The sequence below is a fragment of the Rhipicephalus sanguineus genome, chromosome 6 (assembly GCF_013339695.2).
Source record: "Rhipicephalus sanguineus isolate Rsan-2018 chromosome 6, BIME_Rsan_1.4, whole genome shotgun sequence".
NCBI lineage: Eukaryota > Metazoa > Arthropoda > Arachnida > Ixodida > Ixodidae > Rhipicephalus > Rhipicephalus sanguineus.
Window position 1 is genome coordinate 99,420,842 of NC_051181.1, and position 17,705 is coordinate 99,438,546.

Below are 17,705 nucleotides of genomic sequence, written 5' to 3' on the forward strand. Positions count from 1 at the left end.
TTTAAGAGGACCCTTTGAACGCCTGATACGAGCCCCTTTTTCGTGTCGGCGAATTACATCTGCTCTCTCTTTTCCCGCCTTTCGCAGTCACCGATGCACTAGCGCTTCTTGTATAAACTCTGAGAAATGAGAGATCATATTTTTTCTGTTCTTTCAGTATCTGGAAAAACGCTACAACTCCACCCTTCTCAGGAACGTAGCATCCGGCGTCTTCATACTCCAAACGGTGCGTCGCAAAACGATATTTTTGTTCCTCTTGAAACAAGTTAAGCATTTCAGATTACCTGCTCGACGCAACGAAAGGATGTTCTGAGCGTAGGTTGCCGAATATTAAGCTGCGTGGGCGTAACAGGGAGGACACAAACGGAGGCACAGAAAAGCACAACCAGAACAGGCTGGGTGCCTCCGTTATAGTGTACCCCCTGTTACGCCCATGCAGCGCAATATTCCGCAACCTATATGTTAAATTTGTACCAACTAGCCTAAAGGAATGCTTCATTGTTCTGAACATAGGCGAGCGCGATGAGGGGGAGGGGGAGGGGCAGGAAAAGTGGGGAGGGGGCTCTGCCGTAAAACTCCTATTCCTCTCCCCCACCACTCCTAAATGGACAACACTGCACACACGCCTGTGGTTCTGACCGGCGTGACACAGGAAAGAAGCGTTTTTAACTGTGATTCGCTTTACGGCAAACGCTACAGAGGTGAACAACTGTTGCTTACACGTGAATGCAAGTGATAAACACGCGCGTATACAGAAACATGCAGACACCACAAAGAACACACTATATCCCCAGTCCCCCACTGTGACGTGTCTCACAGTATAATAACGTCAGACTTCATAATTTATTTATTTCATTAATTTATTTGTTTATTTGCAGGTTCTCTATACAGGGGTGGCGCTGTACGGGCCGTCCTTGGCAGTCTCTTCAGGTAAGGCCTCACTGCCTGTGTTTTTGTACTGGTTGTGGTGGCAGTTACATTTTAAAGACTTAGGTGAAAGGGGCACGGCGGAGTTATCGGTGTCCCTCAGAACAGTACTTTATGATTTGTACATATTTTCGCATGCAGCTGAAGAAAAACCAGGGCTTTTTTTTTCTTTCTCCAGTTATTGACTATTCCGATGTCACTGCACCTCGTAAACTATTCGTATGTTTGTTTCTTCGAGTTCGAAGACGGATGTTTGTGGCGCTGTAGAAAGAAACCCGAAGAATAGAGGAACAAGACAAGATGGATTTCTAAGCCTAAATAAACTATTGCCAAAAGAATTGGTTAATTAGTTAACTATAGTATTATTGAACGAACTTTAAAGTAAGCCCGTTTCTTTAATTCTTTTTCCTGTTCATCGAACCGCTCCTGACTGGAATACCAACATCTGCTAAAAAGTAACGCTTGGAATTCGTAAACAAAAAGACACAGAGAACTCGCAAAGGCCCCTTATCAATACACTCGACTGAAAATAAAAAGGACGGCTTTCGCCATCTTGTCGCCTTAGGCAAATGCCGAAGGAATCGTGAGACTTTTTTGCCCACAGTCAGAACACGCTCCCGATCTGCAGTTATGGCTCCTGTAAACATGTGGATCCATATTACTGCACTGAGCGTAGCAGGGAAATCAAAGTTTCTTGTGAAAGACCTCCACAAAACGCCTTATTTCATAATAATAATAATAATAATAATAATAATAATAATAATAATAATATAATAATAATAATGATAATGATAATGATAATGATAATGATAATGATGATAATGATAATAATGATGATGATGATGATGTACCGCAGCACTGAGTTCATAAACCTTATTTGTTTGTTTGTTTGTTTTTCTCTTTCTCATTTGTTCTGTTTCAAGTGACCGGCCTGTCCGTGTGGTCTTCAATCGTCGTGAACGGCTTGGCCTGCACATTCTACACGAACATCGTAAGTCTCAAACGTGTGAATGCCCCAATCGCAAGTATAGTTTCCAGTGAAATAGCCAGTTGAACAAAAATGTTTCTCATCTTCAACTATTAGAGTTGCAAACATTTTTCGTCCTGTGTGTCGAGAAAATGTGCGCTTACTTGGCGACGGAGTGAGGGAGTCAGTCAGTCAGTCAGGCGAAGATGTTTTACTGCCGCGACAGTAAACGACACTAGCTGATAAGATACCTGATAAGGAAAAAGTTGACACACTCGACGAACACGCTGATACTTGCCACACAAAGAAACTGATATGCAAAGGCACTGATATGCAAAGGCACTGATATGCAAAGGCACTGATATGCAAAGACACTGATATGCAAAGGCACTGATATGCACAGGCACTGATATGCAAAGACACTGATATGCAAAGGCACTGATATGCAAAGACACTGATATGCAAAGGCACTGATATGCAAAGACACTGATATGCAAAGGCACTGATATGCAAAGGCACTGATATGCAGAGGCACTGATATGCAGAGGCACTGATATGCAAAGGCACTGATATGCAGAGGCACTGATATGCAGAGGCACTGATATGCAAAGACACTGATATGCAAAGGCACTGATATGCAAAGGCACTGATATGCAAAGACACTGATATGCAAGACACTATATGCAAAGGCACTGATATGCAAAGGCACTGATATGCAAAGGCACTGATATGCAAAGGCACTGATATGCAAAGGCACTGATATGCAAAGACACTGATATGCAAAGGCACTGATATGCAAAGACACTGATATGCAAAGGCACTGATATGCAAAGACACTGATATGCAAAGGCACTGATATGCAAAGGACCACTGATATGCAAAGGCACTGATATGCAAAGGACACTGATTGCAAAGGCACTGATATGCAAAGGCACTGTATGCCAAAGGCCCTGATCTGCAAAGGCACTGATATGCAGAGACACTGATATGCAAGACACTGATATGCAAAGACACTGATATGCAAAGACACTGATATGCAAAGGCACTGATATGCAAAGGCACTGATATGCAAAGGCACTGATATGCAATGACACTGATATGCAAAGGCACTGATATGCAAAGGCACTGATATGCAAAGACACTGATATGCAAAGGCACTGATATGCAAAGGCACTGATATGCAAAGACACTGATATGCAAAGACACTGATATGCAAAGGCACTGATATGCAAAGGCACTGATATGCAAAGTCACTGATATGCAAAGACACTGATATGCAGAGGCACTGATATGCAGAGGCACTGATATGCAGAGGCACTGATTTGCAAAGAAACGCGAAGACAATAGTATGCGCGATTAAGCTAGAAAATAAGTTACTTTCATAAGCCCAACTTTTTATCGGCGCGGAAAAACGCTAAGGTCAGATCTAGTAGCTTTTACAGATACGAAACATCACGAAAAGCTAATACACTATATGCTGTGGAGTGCACGCCGACACTGCCTCTGCACTTCGTGCCAGGAAATCTGATCTTAACTTTATGGCGTTCTGTGACGGCTATTCACTTCAATAATTCATCATACATCCACCTGATGTAGCACGCCACAGCCGTACCGACGAACTAACCCCGTCGGCACTCATTGAAAAACTTATGTAATGCCATCCGGCAACCATCGGAATATCTCATGAGGTGTCAGAATTATCTACAAGTTATATTTTATCAATGTGCTTTTCATTCTGGCAATAAGTCATATTCGTGGGTGTCGCTTAAAAAAATGCCGCCCTATCTACGCCTGTTTCCGTGTGCTGTCATGTTGTATGTATATCACACCGCGCGAAATGGCGCCTATGGGGTAGCTCATTTTTATCTGCCACAGAAACATCTGTACATTCTCCACCCTGATTTTCAAGACTTAGGCACATGCCATTCTTGCTTGCGACATCTGCAGAATTAAACACACCTGTAATTTATTCTCCTGGTTTAGAATACCGCTTTTGGTCAACCTTTTCGTATAAAACAAATTACAACACCGCCCTCCCTCACTACCAGTTTCACCTCCATTAGAGATCACACTCACGGCCGCTGCTGAATAGTACCTGCAGTACAGCTGGGTAGCTCTAAAATGCAAAAGAACGTCGTACAAACGATCAATCAACAAATCACTGCGCACGCGATCTCATGCACTGCTGGATGATGTATAGAGGCCGGATTTTTAGGCATTAAAAAAGATCGTTTTAGGCGCCAAAAATAGGCAGGCAAAACAACGTTTTAAGCCTCCAATATCGTAAATATATAGGCACAATAAAATTTCACATAAATGCGAATAATTTCAAACTTAGACGTGCGCGACCTCTGTCTACGACAGGAAAACAAGTGTTTTTGCTAAAGATGGCACAAAGGCGCCAACAGTTGAGCGCAGCCGCGCAATTGTGCTTTGTCCCACACGGTTCGCAGAACATGGTGAGTCAGGTGCCCACTGTCGAATCAACACAATCCTGGGTGTCTTTTTGCAATGACTGAGAAGGGCAGAGCAGGAGCAGATAGCCGGATCGCTAAAGGACCAGAAGGGAGGGATGCCCCAAGTGGCCGGGTTGAATGGTGTAGAGCCTATTTCCCCCCTGGCAGTGAACCATTGGCTTAGCCAGGCAAGGGCGAAGGGAGGGAGGGGGCAACCCCCCCCCCCCCATATCTTTTCAGTTTTTTGTGTGTGTATATACACGCACACGTACAAACGCATGCACCAACGTACATAAAGTATAGTCGACCCCCCCCCCCCCCCGCCCCTCCCGAAAAAAAATTTCTGGCTACGTAACTGCAGTGACCAGCTTAAAAAGTAAATTACAAACAAAGCAAAAGTTGCGTGCACATCAAATTTTTCTTGCTTTTTATGTTCTTCACTCTCCTATCAATCTCTCCCGCCATGTCAGCGCGGCGTCGAACGCTCTCCGGCGTGTCCCACTTCACTGCTCCTAGCGGTTGTTTCCGGGAATTGGTTGAACTAGAGAAATAGTTCCCAATATTCAATGCTACGCGGTAACACTAATAACGGTCTCGTGTTACTTGAGGCTAAATAGCGTTTATGTAAGCGCCACTTTTGAAAATAGGCATTTAGGTATTTGTAAGCATTTAGGCACGAACGCCAAAAATAGGCATTTATAGGCACTATAAAAACACTATAAGAGCCCTTCTTAACCTCTAATTCATGCTCATAGATCAAAATGGCGCGATAGGAGCACAAGGAACGAAATAGGCATTTGCCTAAAATCCGGTCTCTAATGATGTATATTGGAACTTCCGCAAGCATCTCTGGTGCGTTTCGGAAGCTGCAAAATAAGGGTCACGTGATTGTTTACGATTGAAGTTCTTGCGCCTTCACAGGACACCCGCTAAATAAGCCCGGAGCCAGCTGCATTCGCACACGTTTGCGTGTTTTTTGTCGTTGTTGTTGTTGTTTTCGCAACGAGCATGAAAAGGAAGCAAGTTGATCTACAAGAACAAGGCCGCTGCGCGCATGGCATGAACGTGTTCTTATCCTTTTCCTCCAGGGAGGCCTTAAGGCGGTGGTGTGGACTGATGCAGTCCAGATGGTACTGATCTACGCAAGCTACATTCTAGTCATTACAGCGGTATGTACGTTTTTGACTATATACTTATGCTTGCCGTTCATCTTCCTACCACTGCATGCCGATTTATAGGTGACTATGAGTTTATTTGCACACGCATAGCCCGTAAGCACCATGTTTACGCTGAGAATCTCCAAGCTTTCAAAACCTGTATGTCGGCTTCTGGTAGTGGCAGTGCGTGAAAAGCACGTGCAAGCGTTAGTTCACGCCTGTCTTCGCGTGCGTGCGAAATGCATGCTGAGGTCATTAAGAACAATGAACAAAAAACATCCTTTGAGGCTTTTATTTTTCTCAGAAACCACAACCCACGTGTGTGTGTGTGTGTGTGTGTGTGTGTGTGTGTGTGTGTGTGTGTGTGTGTGTGTGTGTGTGTGTGTGTGTGTGTGTGTGTGTGTGTGTGTGTGTGTGTGTGTGTGTGTGTGTGTGTGTCCGTTTCGGCGTATCTTATAATCATATCGTGGTTTTGGCACGTAAAACCACAACAATTATATGTTTCTGCCTTGAAATTTGGTGCCCGGAAAGTGTCCGTCGAAAGGACTTGTGACGCTTCTTCTTTGAATGCTACAGTGAATTCACAATGACTGCAAGCTTTTGTTATATTGCAATCGGTGAATGACCACGGCACGTAAGCGAATATTCGAATATCAGGAAAACGTGCTTGCCCCCTTTATCAAACTGCGTCTGCGTAGCGGTATGCGATACGTTGTTATCCTGTATAAGAAGATACTACATCGGCCAGACCGGTACGCGCGTTAATGACCGATACAGGGAAACGAAAAAATTGTAGCGGTTATCAGAGCGTATGGTGCTCTCGATGTGATGGGACGTTGTTTCAAGAAGTAAGAGTGCACTGCGCAGAAGCAGGAATTATAGTACTCGCTTGGTAATGGACATTTCTCCTACGCTTTCGTTTAGAAAAACTAAACGAAAGCGGAGGCGAAGGGTTTAACTAACTTTACTTTTTCTTTTTAATTTACTTTTGCGCGGTTTCTCTCTTCTCAGTCGAGCTGTCAGAGAGTTGGACTTTAACAAATTAACAAAGTCGACAACATCGTACACACATTTTTTTTACCGCTGCACCAGTAGACCTTTATAGTGTTGAAGAAAATATCGTGAGAAGGCCTATACTCCCAGTAAGGCGCTTACATCGTTTCAGTCTACCGTTTTCAAAGACATCGACTTGTCGCAGTTGCACCTGTCCCGCGAAATAGGCAGGAAGAACAACTAACGCTGCATTATTCGACATGCTGGTTGCTCTATATTGCCGCGCGCGTTTATTTCGTTCTGTTGATGTGATGGGGTTTCACCTACAGAAACTGTATAACCACCGCACGGCGCAGACAGCGCCACAACGTTTGCACATTTCTCCATTGTATTAGACCATTCTGACGAGACCGCGCGCACGGCAAGAGTAGCCTGGTTTATTCTGTAGCTAACGCGAGCCCAAGCGATAACGCTGAAATTTTTCGACAATTAGTGTGTAAAGTACGACGCGATCAGGTTATCGACGGCCGATTGCGATCGGCGCTATCAGTGTACAGCGTGCATTGCCTGTACTTTGAGCTCTGGGCACATGTTCGCCCAATAAAGAGTTTAGTCTCTAACAGTGTGACTGTCTGTCGCCTTCTTCACCGTCGCTATCACCTGACAATAGATGCATGTTTTCTCTTTTTCTCCTATGCTGCAGGGCGTCCTGCATGTCGGCGGGTTCGGCAACATGATAAGACTGGCCGAGGAGGGTGGCCGGATCAAAATATCTAAGTAAGCTCGCAGAAAGTAACAAAGCAATGCTTAATCGTCAATTCCAGGCGTCTAGACGTCACAGTGACGTCCAAAATGCGCTCTGCTAGGTGGCGTTCACTCCACGCCCTTCAGTAGCGAGAAAGTTTAGTCCCTTTAGCTAACGCAAAGGAGAGCACAGGCGAAAGCGTACACCAAGAAAAAATGGTGCCCGTTCACTCTTCTTTACTACACATCTGACTCTCCCATGCATAACTAAGAGAGGCACGCTGACTCTCATAAAGAGTCGTTGGGTGTATGACTGTTTAAAAAGGCACGCTAACTCTTTCTTAGGAGAGTCGTGCGTCCCTCGACTCTCCTAAAGAGAGTCAACGTGACTCTCTAAAGAGTTATACATGGGAGAGTCACATTTGTATCAAAGAAGACTCAAAGGACACCCTTTTTTTTAGAGTATACGCCCTCGCGACACACTCATTAATTTACTTTGACGTTCCTATAGTCGATTGCATTGTCACTTCTTATTACTTGTTCCGTTTCTGTCACTTAGATATCACCACTGGTTTGACGTTTTTAGACTTGGTCGCCGAGATGTCATTCACGTACAATTTGCTTTTAATTCACTCCGATACTTGATTCACTGTTCATTCACATTTGAATCACCTTTCATTATCGTCAAATCTCTTTACTTCGCATTAATTCACACTTAATTAACCTTAGGCGCTTGTTATCACTTCTAATCACTTGGCATACCCTCACTACATTAAGTCCCCCCCCCCCCCCTCTTGACACTTTTTGCACTTCACGCGGCGTTTCGTTACCTCCGGCAATATCTTCTGGTGCCATTCGTGTTCAAGCCTCCGGGCACCGGCTTTTTTAGATGAGAATCATCTTATAGCGGAGTTCAATCCGGTGGTGGTGGTGGTGTGCGGCGTGACCACCCTTACTGCGCACGCGCAAACCCTGTCTACTTCCCCTCCCCATCTCCCCTCCCCCTCACCACTCCCCCTCTGAAAGGCGGGCTGTATACATGCCGAAACACTGCTTCGCATCGCCTCATGGTCCCCTTTAGCGGGAGATGGTGTGATTTTTTCGCTTATGAGTCATAGAAAGTTTTCGCCTTAATAATACAATGATAACGAAGAAGATGTCACCTTGAGGTTAGTATAAATTAGAGGTAGTGCGTGAAATTCTGAAAGGAGTAGTGGTGCCAGCGCTAACGTTCGTCAACGCAGTCCCGTGCTTCACAAATTGAGGTTTCGTCGTGCTTGGAAGTGAGCCAAAGATCAGTGGGTCGATTGGTATTTGGTGCCCGCGGGAAACCGGCAAATAAAGCAGTGCAAGAGGATGTAGGTTGGACTTCGTTTGAAGTGAGAGAAGCGCAGAGCAAGATTAATTTAGGAAAGATTTGGGAACACGGGTGAAAAGAAATGAGTTATATACAGCGCACAAATACCTGTGCAAACGTATGACTGTAACGAACAGGCTACGAGACTACTGGTCGCCGTTCTGTACAAAGCAGCTAATCAGAACTCAATCTCAGTAATGCGCCTATAACTTTAGGAAAAAGGTTTTCAATAAAATACGCAAATGCAATATTTTAACAATATTGTTACTAGCAATACTCTAGAGATCTATCGGTCACTTCTGTTTTCGGTTCTCTGTGTTTTAGGGGCGAAGCTCCTTAAAGCGGCACCCGTTCGTCCCCGTCGTAGTGCGTAACCAGTCTTAACGCTAGTACCAGATGTTGACCTCCAAGGTGGTGTCGGTGGGAGATTTCTCCTATGCGTTGTTGAACAATAAAAAATTCGCAGCGTGCGCGTTAACTAAAAGCAGACTTCTTCTGTCTCTCATTCCCCATTAGCAGCCATTGGCATGTTCCAGTAGGAAACATTAGTAGAAGTAGAAGTGTAAGTGTTAGCTAAAAGCAGACTTCTTCTGTCTCTCATTTCCCATCAGCAGCCATTGTTTACCTCCAAGGTAGTGCCTGGTGAGATTTCTCCTGTGCGTGATTAAACAATAAAAATTCACAGCGTACATGTAAAATTAAAGTGAGCTGCAAGTCGCCATGACTCTCATCGACCCTTTAGTATAAACCGGCCCGATCTCACGTCATTGATGTGCTGGCCGTGAAGCTGCGCGACGCCGCCGCCAAGGTCCTGCCGTACGAGAGCTTCGCCCCACTCATCATCATTCACCCCGTGGATATGCTGTAGATTTTTTAATAAAGTTCTCTAGGAACTGATTACTTTTGATTAGAATTTTGTCTCTCCAATTATCTACGAAATACCGCGAACGAATATAACCCTTTCATTTTGACTTACCCTTTTCCTTTCCCCCTTCCTTCTTTTTTGGGCGCAGCTTCAAGTGGCGCCTCACGAATGAATAAGCATTTGACAGTTCGCGGCCACCCGTTCATGTTGTTTTCTTTTGCCTTCCACAAGTGTGTTGTACCGCCTACGTAGCGCAAGGCCTCCCTTCATGCAATCAAAGGAGTGCTTTACTGAGTAACATAACTATATGTTTTATTAAAAATTTGGACCGACGACGTAGACCTATCTTTAGTCTAACGTTTGTAGTCGTGGGCTTAAATGAGTCTATCAGTGAGTGCTTCAGTTCAAATAGCTCCTCGAGTGAACGCGCAGGAAATACCAGACTGGGATACCGGAAGCGGAACTCCGTGCGCAACAAAAATGCCGGGCAGCGGACTATTTCAAGTAATGGAGCCGCGCGATGTATACTGTGCCCACCATCTCTACTCGCCTTCCCTCCTTACTCCGCACGTGTAGACCTTAATTCTGCAAATCGGACGTAAATGGGATCTATGTGTGAGAAAGCGCATGCCTTAAGAAAGTGTCACCTAACCGATGTCTTTGTGCCTCGCAGCTGGAGCCTTAGTCCGTATGAAACGTTCACATCGTGGTCGCTGCTTCTATCCTGGACAGTGCGCTGGTGTTCGGCCTATTGCGCCAGTCAGACGCAGATGCAACGCCTCTCCAGCCTACCGTCTGCCACACAGGCCCGCCGGTAAGAATCTGTACAGAGCTGCGCCTTCTTCACTACGGTATATCGATGATGAAGAAGACGATTAAGCGTGCCATCCTTCTAAGAAGAAACTGATGCGACAGTACCGAAGGCGTCGTGCGCAAATCGCAGAACTCAAGGAGACTAAGAAATCAAGCAAATCTTTTTAAAGTTTTTTTACTGAGGATGTCAGTGTTACCAACACAAAACATGGTGACAAAACTGAGATCATGACAACGCATGACGGCGTTGCAAGTATGGTATATACATATACGCATCCCGTTGTAAAGTTGCCATGCCTGCCCGAGGTGGGTGTGTCAGAAGCGTGTGTACAATATACGACGCAGTAATCAGATCTATACTGGGCTACCCCGTAGATGCATTGTTCCAGGGAAGACGGACATGGGAAAATGCATGGCCGTCTAACGTATTTGGTTGAGGCGTGGAATCGAAAAGCGACTGCTTGGCGCAGTACTTGTCATGAGTTTGTCGTTTTTTTCATTGATTGATTGATTGATTGATTGATTGATTGATTGATTGATTGATTGATTGATTTCAAGGTCAGCTTATGGGAAGACATTGGCTGCGAGAGACGTTGCGAAATGGAGAACTCGCTTCCGCCAATACCATAACGTTCACCCAATAGACCTCTCCCTGTTTGCAAACAGTGTGACGTCACTGGCAGTGTCCCGCCCCCAAGTCCCGCCTTCGGAGCAGGTGCTGGTTGGCAAGAAAGTTCCGCCGGCGGGATCTCTCTGCATAGCAGCGCTGCGTGTGTCTGCTTTACTTCGATAGAAGTTTTTGCAAATTGCTGTTTTCTGAACTCACAGCTGTTAGAAGGAAGAGTTACTGCCTGTAATGAACGATTCTGTTAGTTCAACATATGATTTGCTCGTCGGGGATGACAGCCATAAAAAAATCTTATGCTCCTCGGAAGCGAACGTTGTACATTTTCACGGCGACTGGTGTTTGGAGAAATATTAGCATGACATGAATTTCCGTCGCGAAATCTGCACTGCAGTTTTAAACGATGTACAGCATTGGCGGCTACTGTGCGCGAGGTCGCGGATTCGATTCTCACTCACGGCGCAAAATTCTGATCAGAGATGAATCAAAGAAAAAAAAAACGAAGGAAACACGCATTAGCCTGCGTTCGGTTAACAAATCCCCGTGAAAATTAAAGCGAAGTTATCCCCTACCGCGTTCCTCATAATCCACTGAGCAGTTTAGAGATGTTGAACACCAATAATTTAATTATAAATATTCTCTTGCGCGGTTACGTCGCTGTATCTGATGCCTACAACGTGTTTCCATACTTGCTCCTCTCCTTTAGACTTGGTACACAAACTCGGAATGTCACTTCATAAATATCGAGCCGTAAAGATAAGCTAACTAGAATATGACAAACAAGAATCTCCACTGCTTCCATTATGACGTATATCTCCAATAAAAGGCGATACGCGTATGGTTCTGGATATTCGCCGTGGTAAACCATACGTGCATGTTCCGCAATGCTAAAACACGCTGGTAGGTCATGCGTAGTCTCACCTTTCAGCACGGACACCATGCCCTTTCTTTTGTTTTTTTTTTTTGTGTGCACGCAGCACAAACACTGAGATGTACGCACTCGCAGATCATCGCGTCAAATAAAATGTCCAATCCTGATGTTCCGTCGACAACCGGTCACTGCAAATTGCCCTGTTAGAAACAACGCGTGCCGATGTTTTCGCAAACAAGATGCATCGTTATTCACACAGCACACACCACACACAACGTTGTCAGTTTCAACGTCCGCAAAGGTGAACCGATATCGTCGCTGCCTTTCAACGTGCACTACACGCCACAGTAAACGCGGCACATTTTCGAAGACGATGCCGCTGTTCCTCGCACAAACCACCACGTGGGTTCACTTCTCCAAGTTAAACAGCCAGCAGCGTGGCAAATTTTTCGTCACACAGTCCACGACACATTTGTATGTTCTTTGACACATACCACAAATAATCTTGGAACCGAAAGATTCAGAAAAAGGTTCCAAAGAAAAAAAAAACGTGCACCAAACACCGTGCGACTGTACCACGCTGAGCCGGCAGCGGGAATGTTTTGCCAACCACCCGCGGTTGCACGTGCGCCGAGAGGTCACGTGACCTGACGCACGGGGAGTGAGTGACGTAGGCTGGTAGAGGTCTATTGCCGTGTGTCTTTTATAAGTACGAAATCGTCCTCCTCTTCAATGTAAAGGAACATCTCAAACAAATATGCTTCTATGCCCTCGAAATCAAATGTCGTCCGTTGTAAAGTTGCCATGCCTGCCCGAGGTGGGTGTGTCAGAAGCGTGTGTACAATATACGACGCAGTAATCAGATCTATACTGGGCTACCCCGTAGATGCATTGTTCCAGGGAAGACGGACATGGGAAAATGCATGGCCGTCTAACGTATTTGGTTGAGGCGTGGAATCGAAAAGCGACTGCTTGGCGCAGTACTTGTCATGAGTTTGTCGTTTTTTTCAGTGATTGATTGATTGATTGATTGATTGATTGATTGATTGATTGATTGATTGATTGATTGATTGATTGATTGATTGATTGATTGATTTCAAGGTCAGCTTATGGGAAGACATTGGCTGCGAGAGACGTTGCGAAATGGAGAACTCGCTTCCGCCAATACCATAACGTTCACCCAATTGCCGTGTGTTTTTTATAAGTACGAAATCGTCTTCCTCTTCAATGTAAAGGAACATCTCAAACAAATATGCTTCTATGCCCTCGAAATCAAATGTCGTAGTTCTGTGGAGAAAGTGAAAGCTCAGCCGAAATCCGCAATATGGACAATTTTAGCACGGCACTGGCCTGTAATAACTTGAATAATAATTTGAATGTACCCTATTTCCCATACGCATCCTCGCGGGGATCCCTACGTTCGACTCTTTGGCTTCAGCAAATCTGATTATCTTCTTTGGCTCCGAGCTTCCAACGAAACAAAGTTCACCGTCAATAAACTTTGCACTAACGAGTGTTATTACTTTCCTTCTTTTTTTTAAAATCATGCTATACACCGATGCCGATCGGCTGACGAAATGAACGACAGCGCCGTGCTGTTCAACCTGCCGGCGGCAGCGATCACAACGTTCCTGCCGGTGTTGGCCGGTCTCGCTTTGGTCGCCGTCTACAAGGACTGCGATCCGAGGCTCACCGGAGACATCAAAAAGCCGGATGAGGTACAGAAAGCCCCAAAGCTTAAGTATAATGCGACTCTTTAGAGCGAGAGGGAGAGAGCGAAAGAGAGGAAAGGCAAGGATGTAAACCAGGGGTGCTACACTGGACACTGTCAAATTCTGCAACGGTGACATTTAAGCCAATCAGAAAGGTCTTAGCAGCCCTGTGGGGCAATCAGACCTCGCCAGATGGCGAATTCGACAACACGGCGGAATTCGACAGTCTCCAAACTAGCACCCCAGTTGCTAGTATCCATTTTGCCATCATGCATACGCAGGGGTGGAGAAATAGGGGTTGGAAAGATGGTTTTGGTAATAGACTATTTCATGCATGCTTCATGCGCAATGTCATATTGTAATGAAAAAAGACAGATCAGAAAACTAAATATACAAAACACTAAGGCGTCAGAGTCGCAACTTTGTCAACAAGTGATAGCGCACATAAAGCAGAAAAAAAAAGCATAAGTGTATGAAGAAAACGTTTCTGGTCAATGAATGAAGCTTTCACGATACGCAGGTAAAAGAAGTTTTTTTGCACGATTATTTCGCTTAATTTGTCCGTTTTAGCGCACCCGTGCGTTTACCATCACTGTTGTTATTCAGTAAGTTCTGTGTTCATAGGTCGGCATAAACTGTGGAGCTCACTCAAACTCACTCAAGAAATATATTTTGCCCTTTGGGCTCACTCGCATTCAGTCTCACCGAGATTTTCCTCAACCGCGGACTCACTCGGACTCAGACTTACCAAAATATTACTGACCCGGAGTCACTCAGTTTCACGGCTCTATCCGAGTCCGAGTGAGTTTGAGTAAGTCGACTGATCAGTGAGTTTGCCGACCTATATCTGTGTCTCTCTCTCTCTTTCCTTTTCTATTTTTCTAAATATAGAGGAGGAGAGATAGAAATACAGGAGAACTTATTGAATAATCACAGCGATTTCAAACGCACGGATGTCCTACAACGGATAAATTAAGCGAAACAATCGCGCGAAACAGCTGCTATGTATTTATAGTTACATAACTATAATTTAAACATGACAAATGATGCTTGAACTTTTTTTGTGTGCATTTCTATAAATTGGTAGGCTTTATATATGCTTAAAATGAACAAAGAAAAACGCAAAAATACAAATGAGAAAAAAAAAACCTAACAGTCCGTGGTTTAAAAAAAAGGCAGAAGTTCAGGGCAAAATGGAAACTTGAAGAGATGAAAAATTCGTGAACACGAGGCTAGTGCCGTCGTTTCGACAAGCGGACTTTTCTTCATGGCTGCAACTCACAGCCTTGAAGACTGTTCACGAATGTTTCATCTCATTCGGAGTTTAACGCCTTTTTCCCAAGTGCAATAAATTTCGTTGCACCTGCTTCAGGATTTACCCGGATTTGAGCAAGTATTTGAGTAAGAATGCTAGCGGTTGAAGCTCACTTGTACGCGCACGCACACACACACACAAAAAATGACATGTACGTTTTAAAATTTAACCAGGGAGTTTGCTCACTGCTGCTGACTGACCCGTACCGTGATTACGTGAACAGCAACGGCTGGCGCTTTTGGACGCCTCATCCTCTAACGTAAAGATTCCAAATCACGCTTGCGTGTCAGCTGATTATAATTCATAATGCGTGGCAGTGCTCCGGAGGAGACAGAGAAGATGGCACACACAAAGGGATGTGTCTGTGCCATCTACACATGTTTTTCTTCAGTTGCTCTGCACACTGCATGTTATATGTAAAGTTATAACCCGCTACGTAGCAAGAAATTTGGCAACATAACGTTTTCCAGCTCGAATGCTGAAACCTGGTGATGCCTGGAAAAGACTTTCGTGCCATAGGGAGGTCACTATTTATATGCATATCACCGGAATCACTACATTTCTCGCTCTTTGCAGTTGATGCCGTACATTGTTCAAGATCTGATGGGAAAATACCCGGGCCTGTCGGGGCTCCTGGTAGCTTCCGTCTTCAGTGGCTCTCTAAGGTAAGACGAAAAGGGGGCCACGCAAAAGTACTTTTTTTTAATAACAACTTACACTTACTCCAATCACTAGTGAGCTGGTTGTTGTGGTCCATTGCGCCCTTTACCCCTTTTGTTCTTAATATTGTGGCTGCTTTGTCTGAACTGAATTGTACATTTTTGCCATCGGATCACACTTTCATTCGGGGGAGTGGAAACAACTTTATTGAAAATGGCAAGGTTTGGAAGGATTGGCTCCCTCGCTGAGGTGGCAGCCATGAGTCATTGTGCTCTGGCGGCATCCTCGTCTTGCCGAAGGACTTGTAGTTGCACTTCAGGGTCTGAGCTGAGCAGTGCGGTAGATTCTTTTTTTCTGATCCCTGCGTTCATGCATCAGTGCATTGTATCGTATTCGACTGAAGAACGCTGTATGCGGGTGCTTACACGTAATGATAGCTCTGCGTTCTTTTTCGCCGCTCCAAGTGGGTGGCTGAAACGTGACGTGAACGCTGCGGAGTGCCGCTGGCGTGTTTGTACCATCGCTATCACAAACAGGCATGTGCACATCTCGGTGCTTGTCGCCTCCGTCCATGTCGACGCTAAGTGACGCCAACTGATGTCGGTCTTACTTCAGCGATAACGAGTCAGTGATCAGCTGTGGTCAGGCGCGTACCCTTCTCTCCTTTCCCTTTCCTTATCTACGTGACGTCACAGTGCACACCATCCAATGACGCACACTTTTTCAGTATTTTCTTCTCCAGTTTCCCCCTCCCTACATTTCATCGTGTTCTCCGCCCGGAGTTAGTGTACGAGTTAGACAAACAATCCAAAACTGGTGTAGTAACAATAAAAAAAAATCTACCGCTTTTTCGCAATGCAGTATGCCGAATAAAGTATACGAGCACACCCATACTAGACAAGCAATGGGTCTGTGTAAAAAGTGTGTGCCCGTGTATATTTTTTGTAATTCCGCGCCTACATTGTTTTAGAGCGTTGGCCCGTCCGCCTCGGTGGTATAGTGGTTACGGTGCTCGGTTGCTGACCCGAAAGTCGCGAGTCCGATCCCGGCCGTGGCGGTCGCACTTCGATAGAGGCGAAATGCCCGTGTGCTTAGATTTAGGTGCACGTTAAAGAACCCGAGATGGTCGAAATTTCCGGAGCCCTCCGCCACGGCGTCTCTCATAATCATGTCATGGTTTTCGCGCGTGAAATCCCACAAATTACCCGTAATATTACTATTACAGAATTCGTCTGGCTTGTTTAAACGAGAGTATACTAAACACCTCGATCACCACCCGCTCCGATGCAGCACCCTGTCGTCGGGCTACAACTCCATGGCGGCGGTCACGTGGGAAGACCTCATCCGTCCACGGGTCAAGCTGACTGAGACCCAGTCCATCGTGACGCTCAAGTGCGTTGGTGCGTTCACTCCAGACAGCAAGACGCATAGGGCCTGAATAAGCAGGCAAACGCATGCGAGCAGTCTTGTAACCTCGTTTCAGTTAAACGTATGGATTGGAACAAAAGTTAAAGTGTACGCGACACTTCGTTCAGTAGGACAAAATCGTTCAATTGCGCGCACTGTGCCAGAAAACGTAATTTCATTAAAAAACCACGTCACAAAAAAAGAGCAATCTTAGCACCATTTGGCAATTGCACCTCACATATAATACCAGGCGTTAATTTTTATGCGGAGCACTTTCTCTTAAAAGAAATTGTCAATGCTTAGTCCCTGCAATTTTCGATGACAGGCTACGTGAATATAGGCGAAAGTCATGCAACTGAAATTTCAACGATAATTGTGCCGATAGCCTGAAATGTGCTATTTAAATTTCTAATTGTTCACTTTAGTGCGCATGTTATAAATGCTAAATGATATTCGTGTTGCAGTCAAGTTATTTCAGCATAGAATAAATTCTAAGACTAGATGGCCTTAAAATGTGCTTCGATATGCATTGGCGTTCCGGTGAACAGTGTCTCAAACACTTGTTTCTGGTGAATAATTGCGGCACATTTGGTATAGATTTATGTCATAGAAGCGCAACCATACACTGTAATGTCTCGCAAATGTGTGGCATGTATGTTTGTGCTTGCATACCATTAGTTCTCTAGCAGTTCATTACTAACGGGAGCATGAAGACACTTTTTAGACTATACAGGGCGTCTCAGCTATCACGCAGCAAGATTTAAAAAGGAGGAACAAAGTTACGCGAAGCACACCTAGTGCATATTGTTCCCGGTGTATACCGCAGTAGCCACTGC

General features: G+C 45.0%; 1 protein-coding gene across 4 annotated transcripts in view; it reads left to right on the forward strand.

Moving 5' to 3' along the window:
* The window catches only part of LOC119396011 (sodium-coupled monocarboxylate transporter 2), a 293,281-nt gene that overhangs the window by 266,843 nt on the left and 8,733 nt on the right, over nt 1-17,705 (forward strand). For 3 of the 4 annotated variants that reach the window (XM_049416867.1, XM_049416865.1, XM_037663041.2), the window contains exons 3-11: nt 158-226; nt 879-930; nt 1,851-1,918; nt 5,439-5,519; nt 7,204-7,277; nt 10,140-10,280; nt 13,364-13,493; nt 15,379-15,467; nt 16,753-16,862. In XM_049416867.1, coding sequence (XP_049272824.1) covers nt 158-226; nt 879-930; nt 1,851-1,918; nt 5,439-5,519; nt 7,204-7,277; nt 10,140-10,280; nt 13,364-13,493; nt 15,379-15,467; nt 16,753-16,862 — 814 coding nt within the window. The remainder of the gene's footprint in view (nt 1-157; nt 227-878; nt 931-1,850; nt 1,919-5,438; nt 5,520-7,203; nt 7,278-10,139; nt 10,281-13,363; nt 13,494-15,378; nt 15,468-16,752; nt 16,863-17,705) is intronic. The other variant, XM_049416866.1, reaches the window with a different exon arrangement.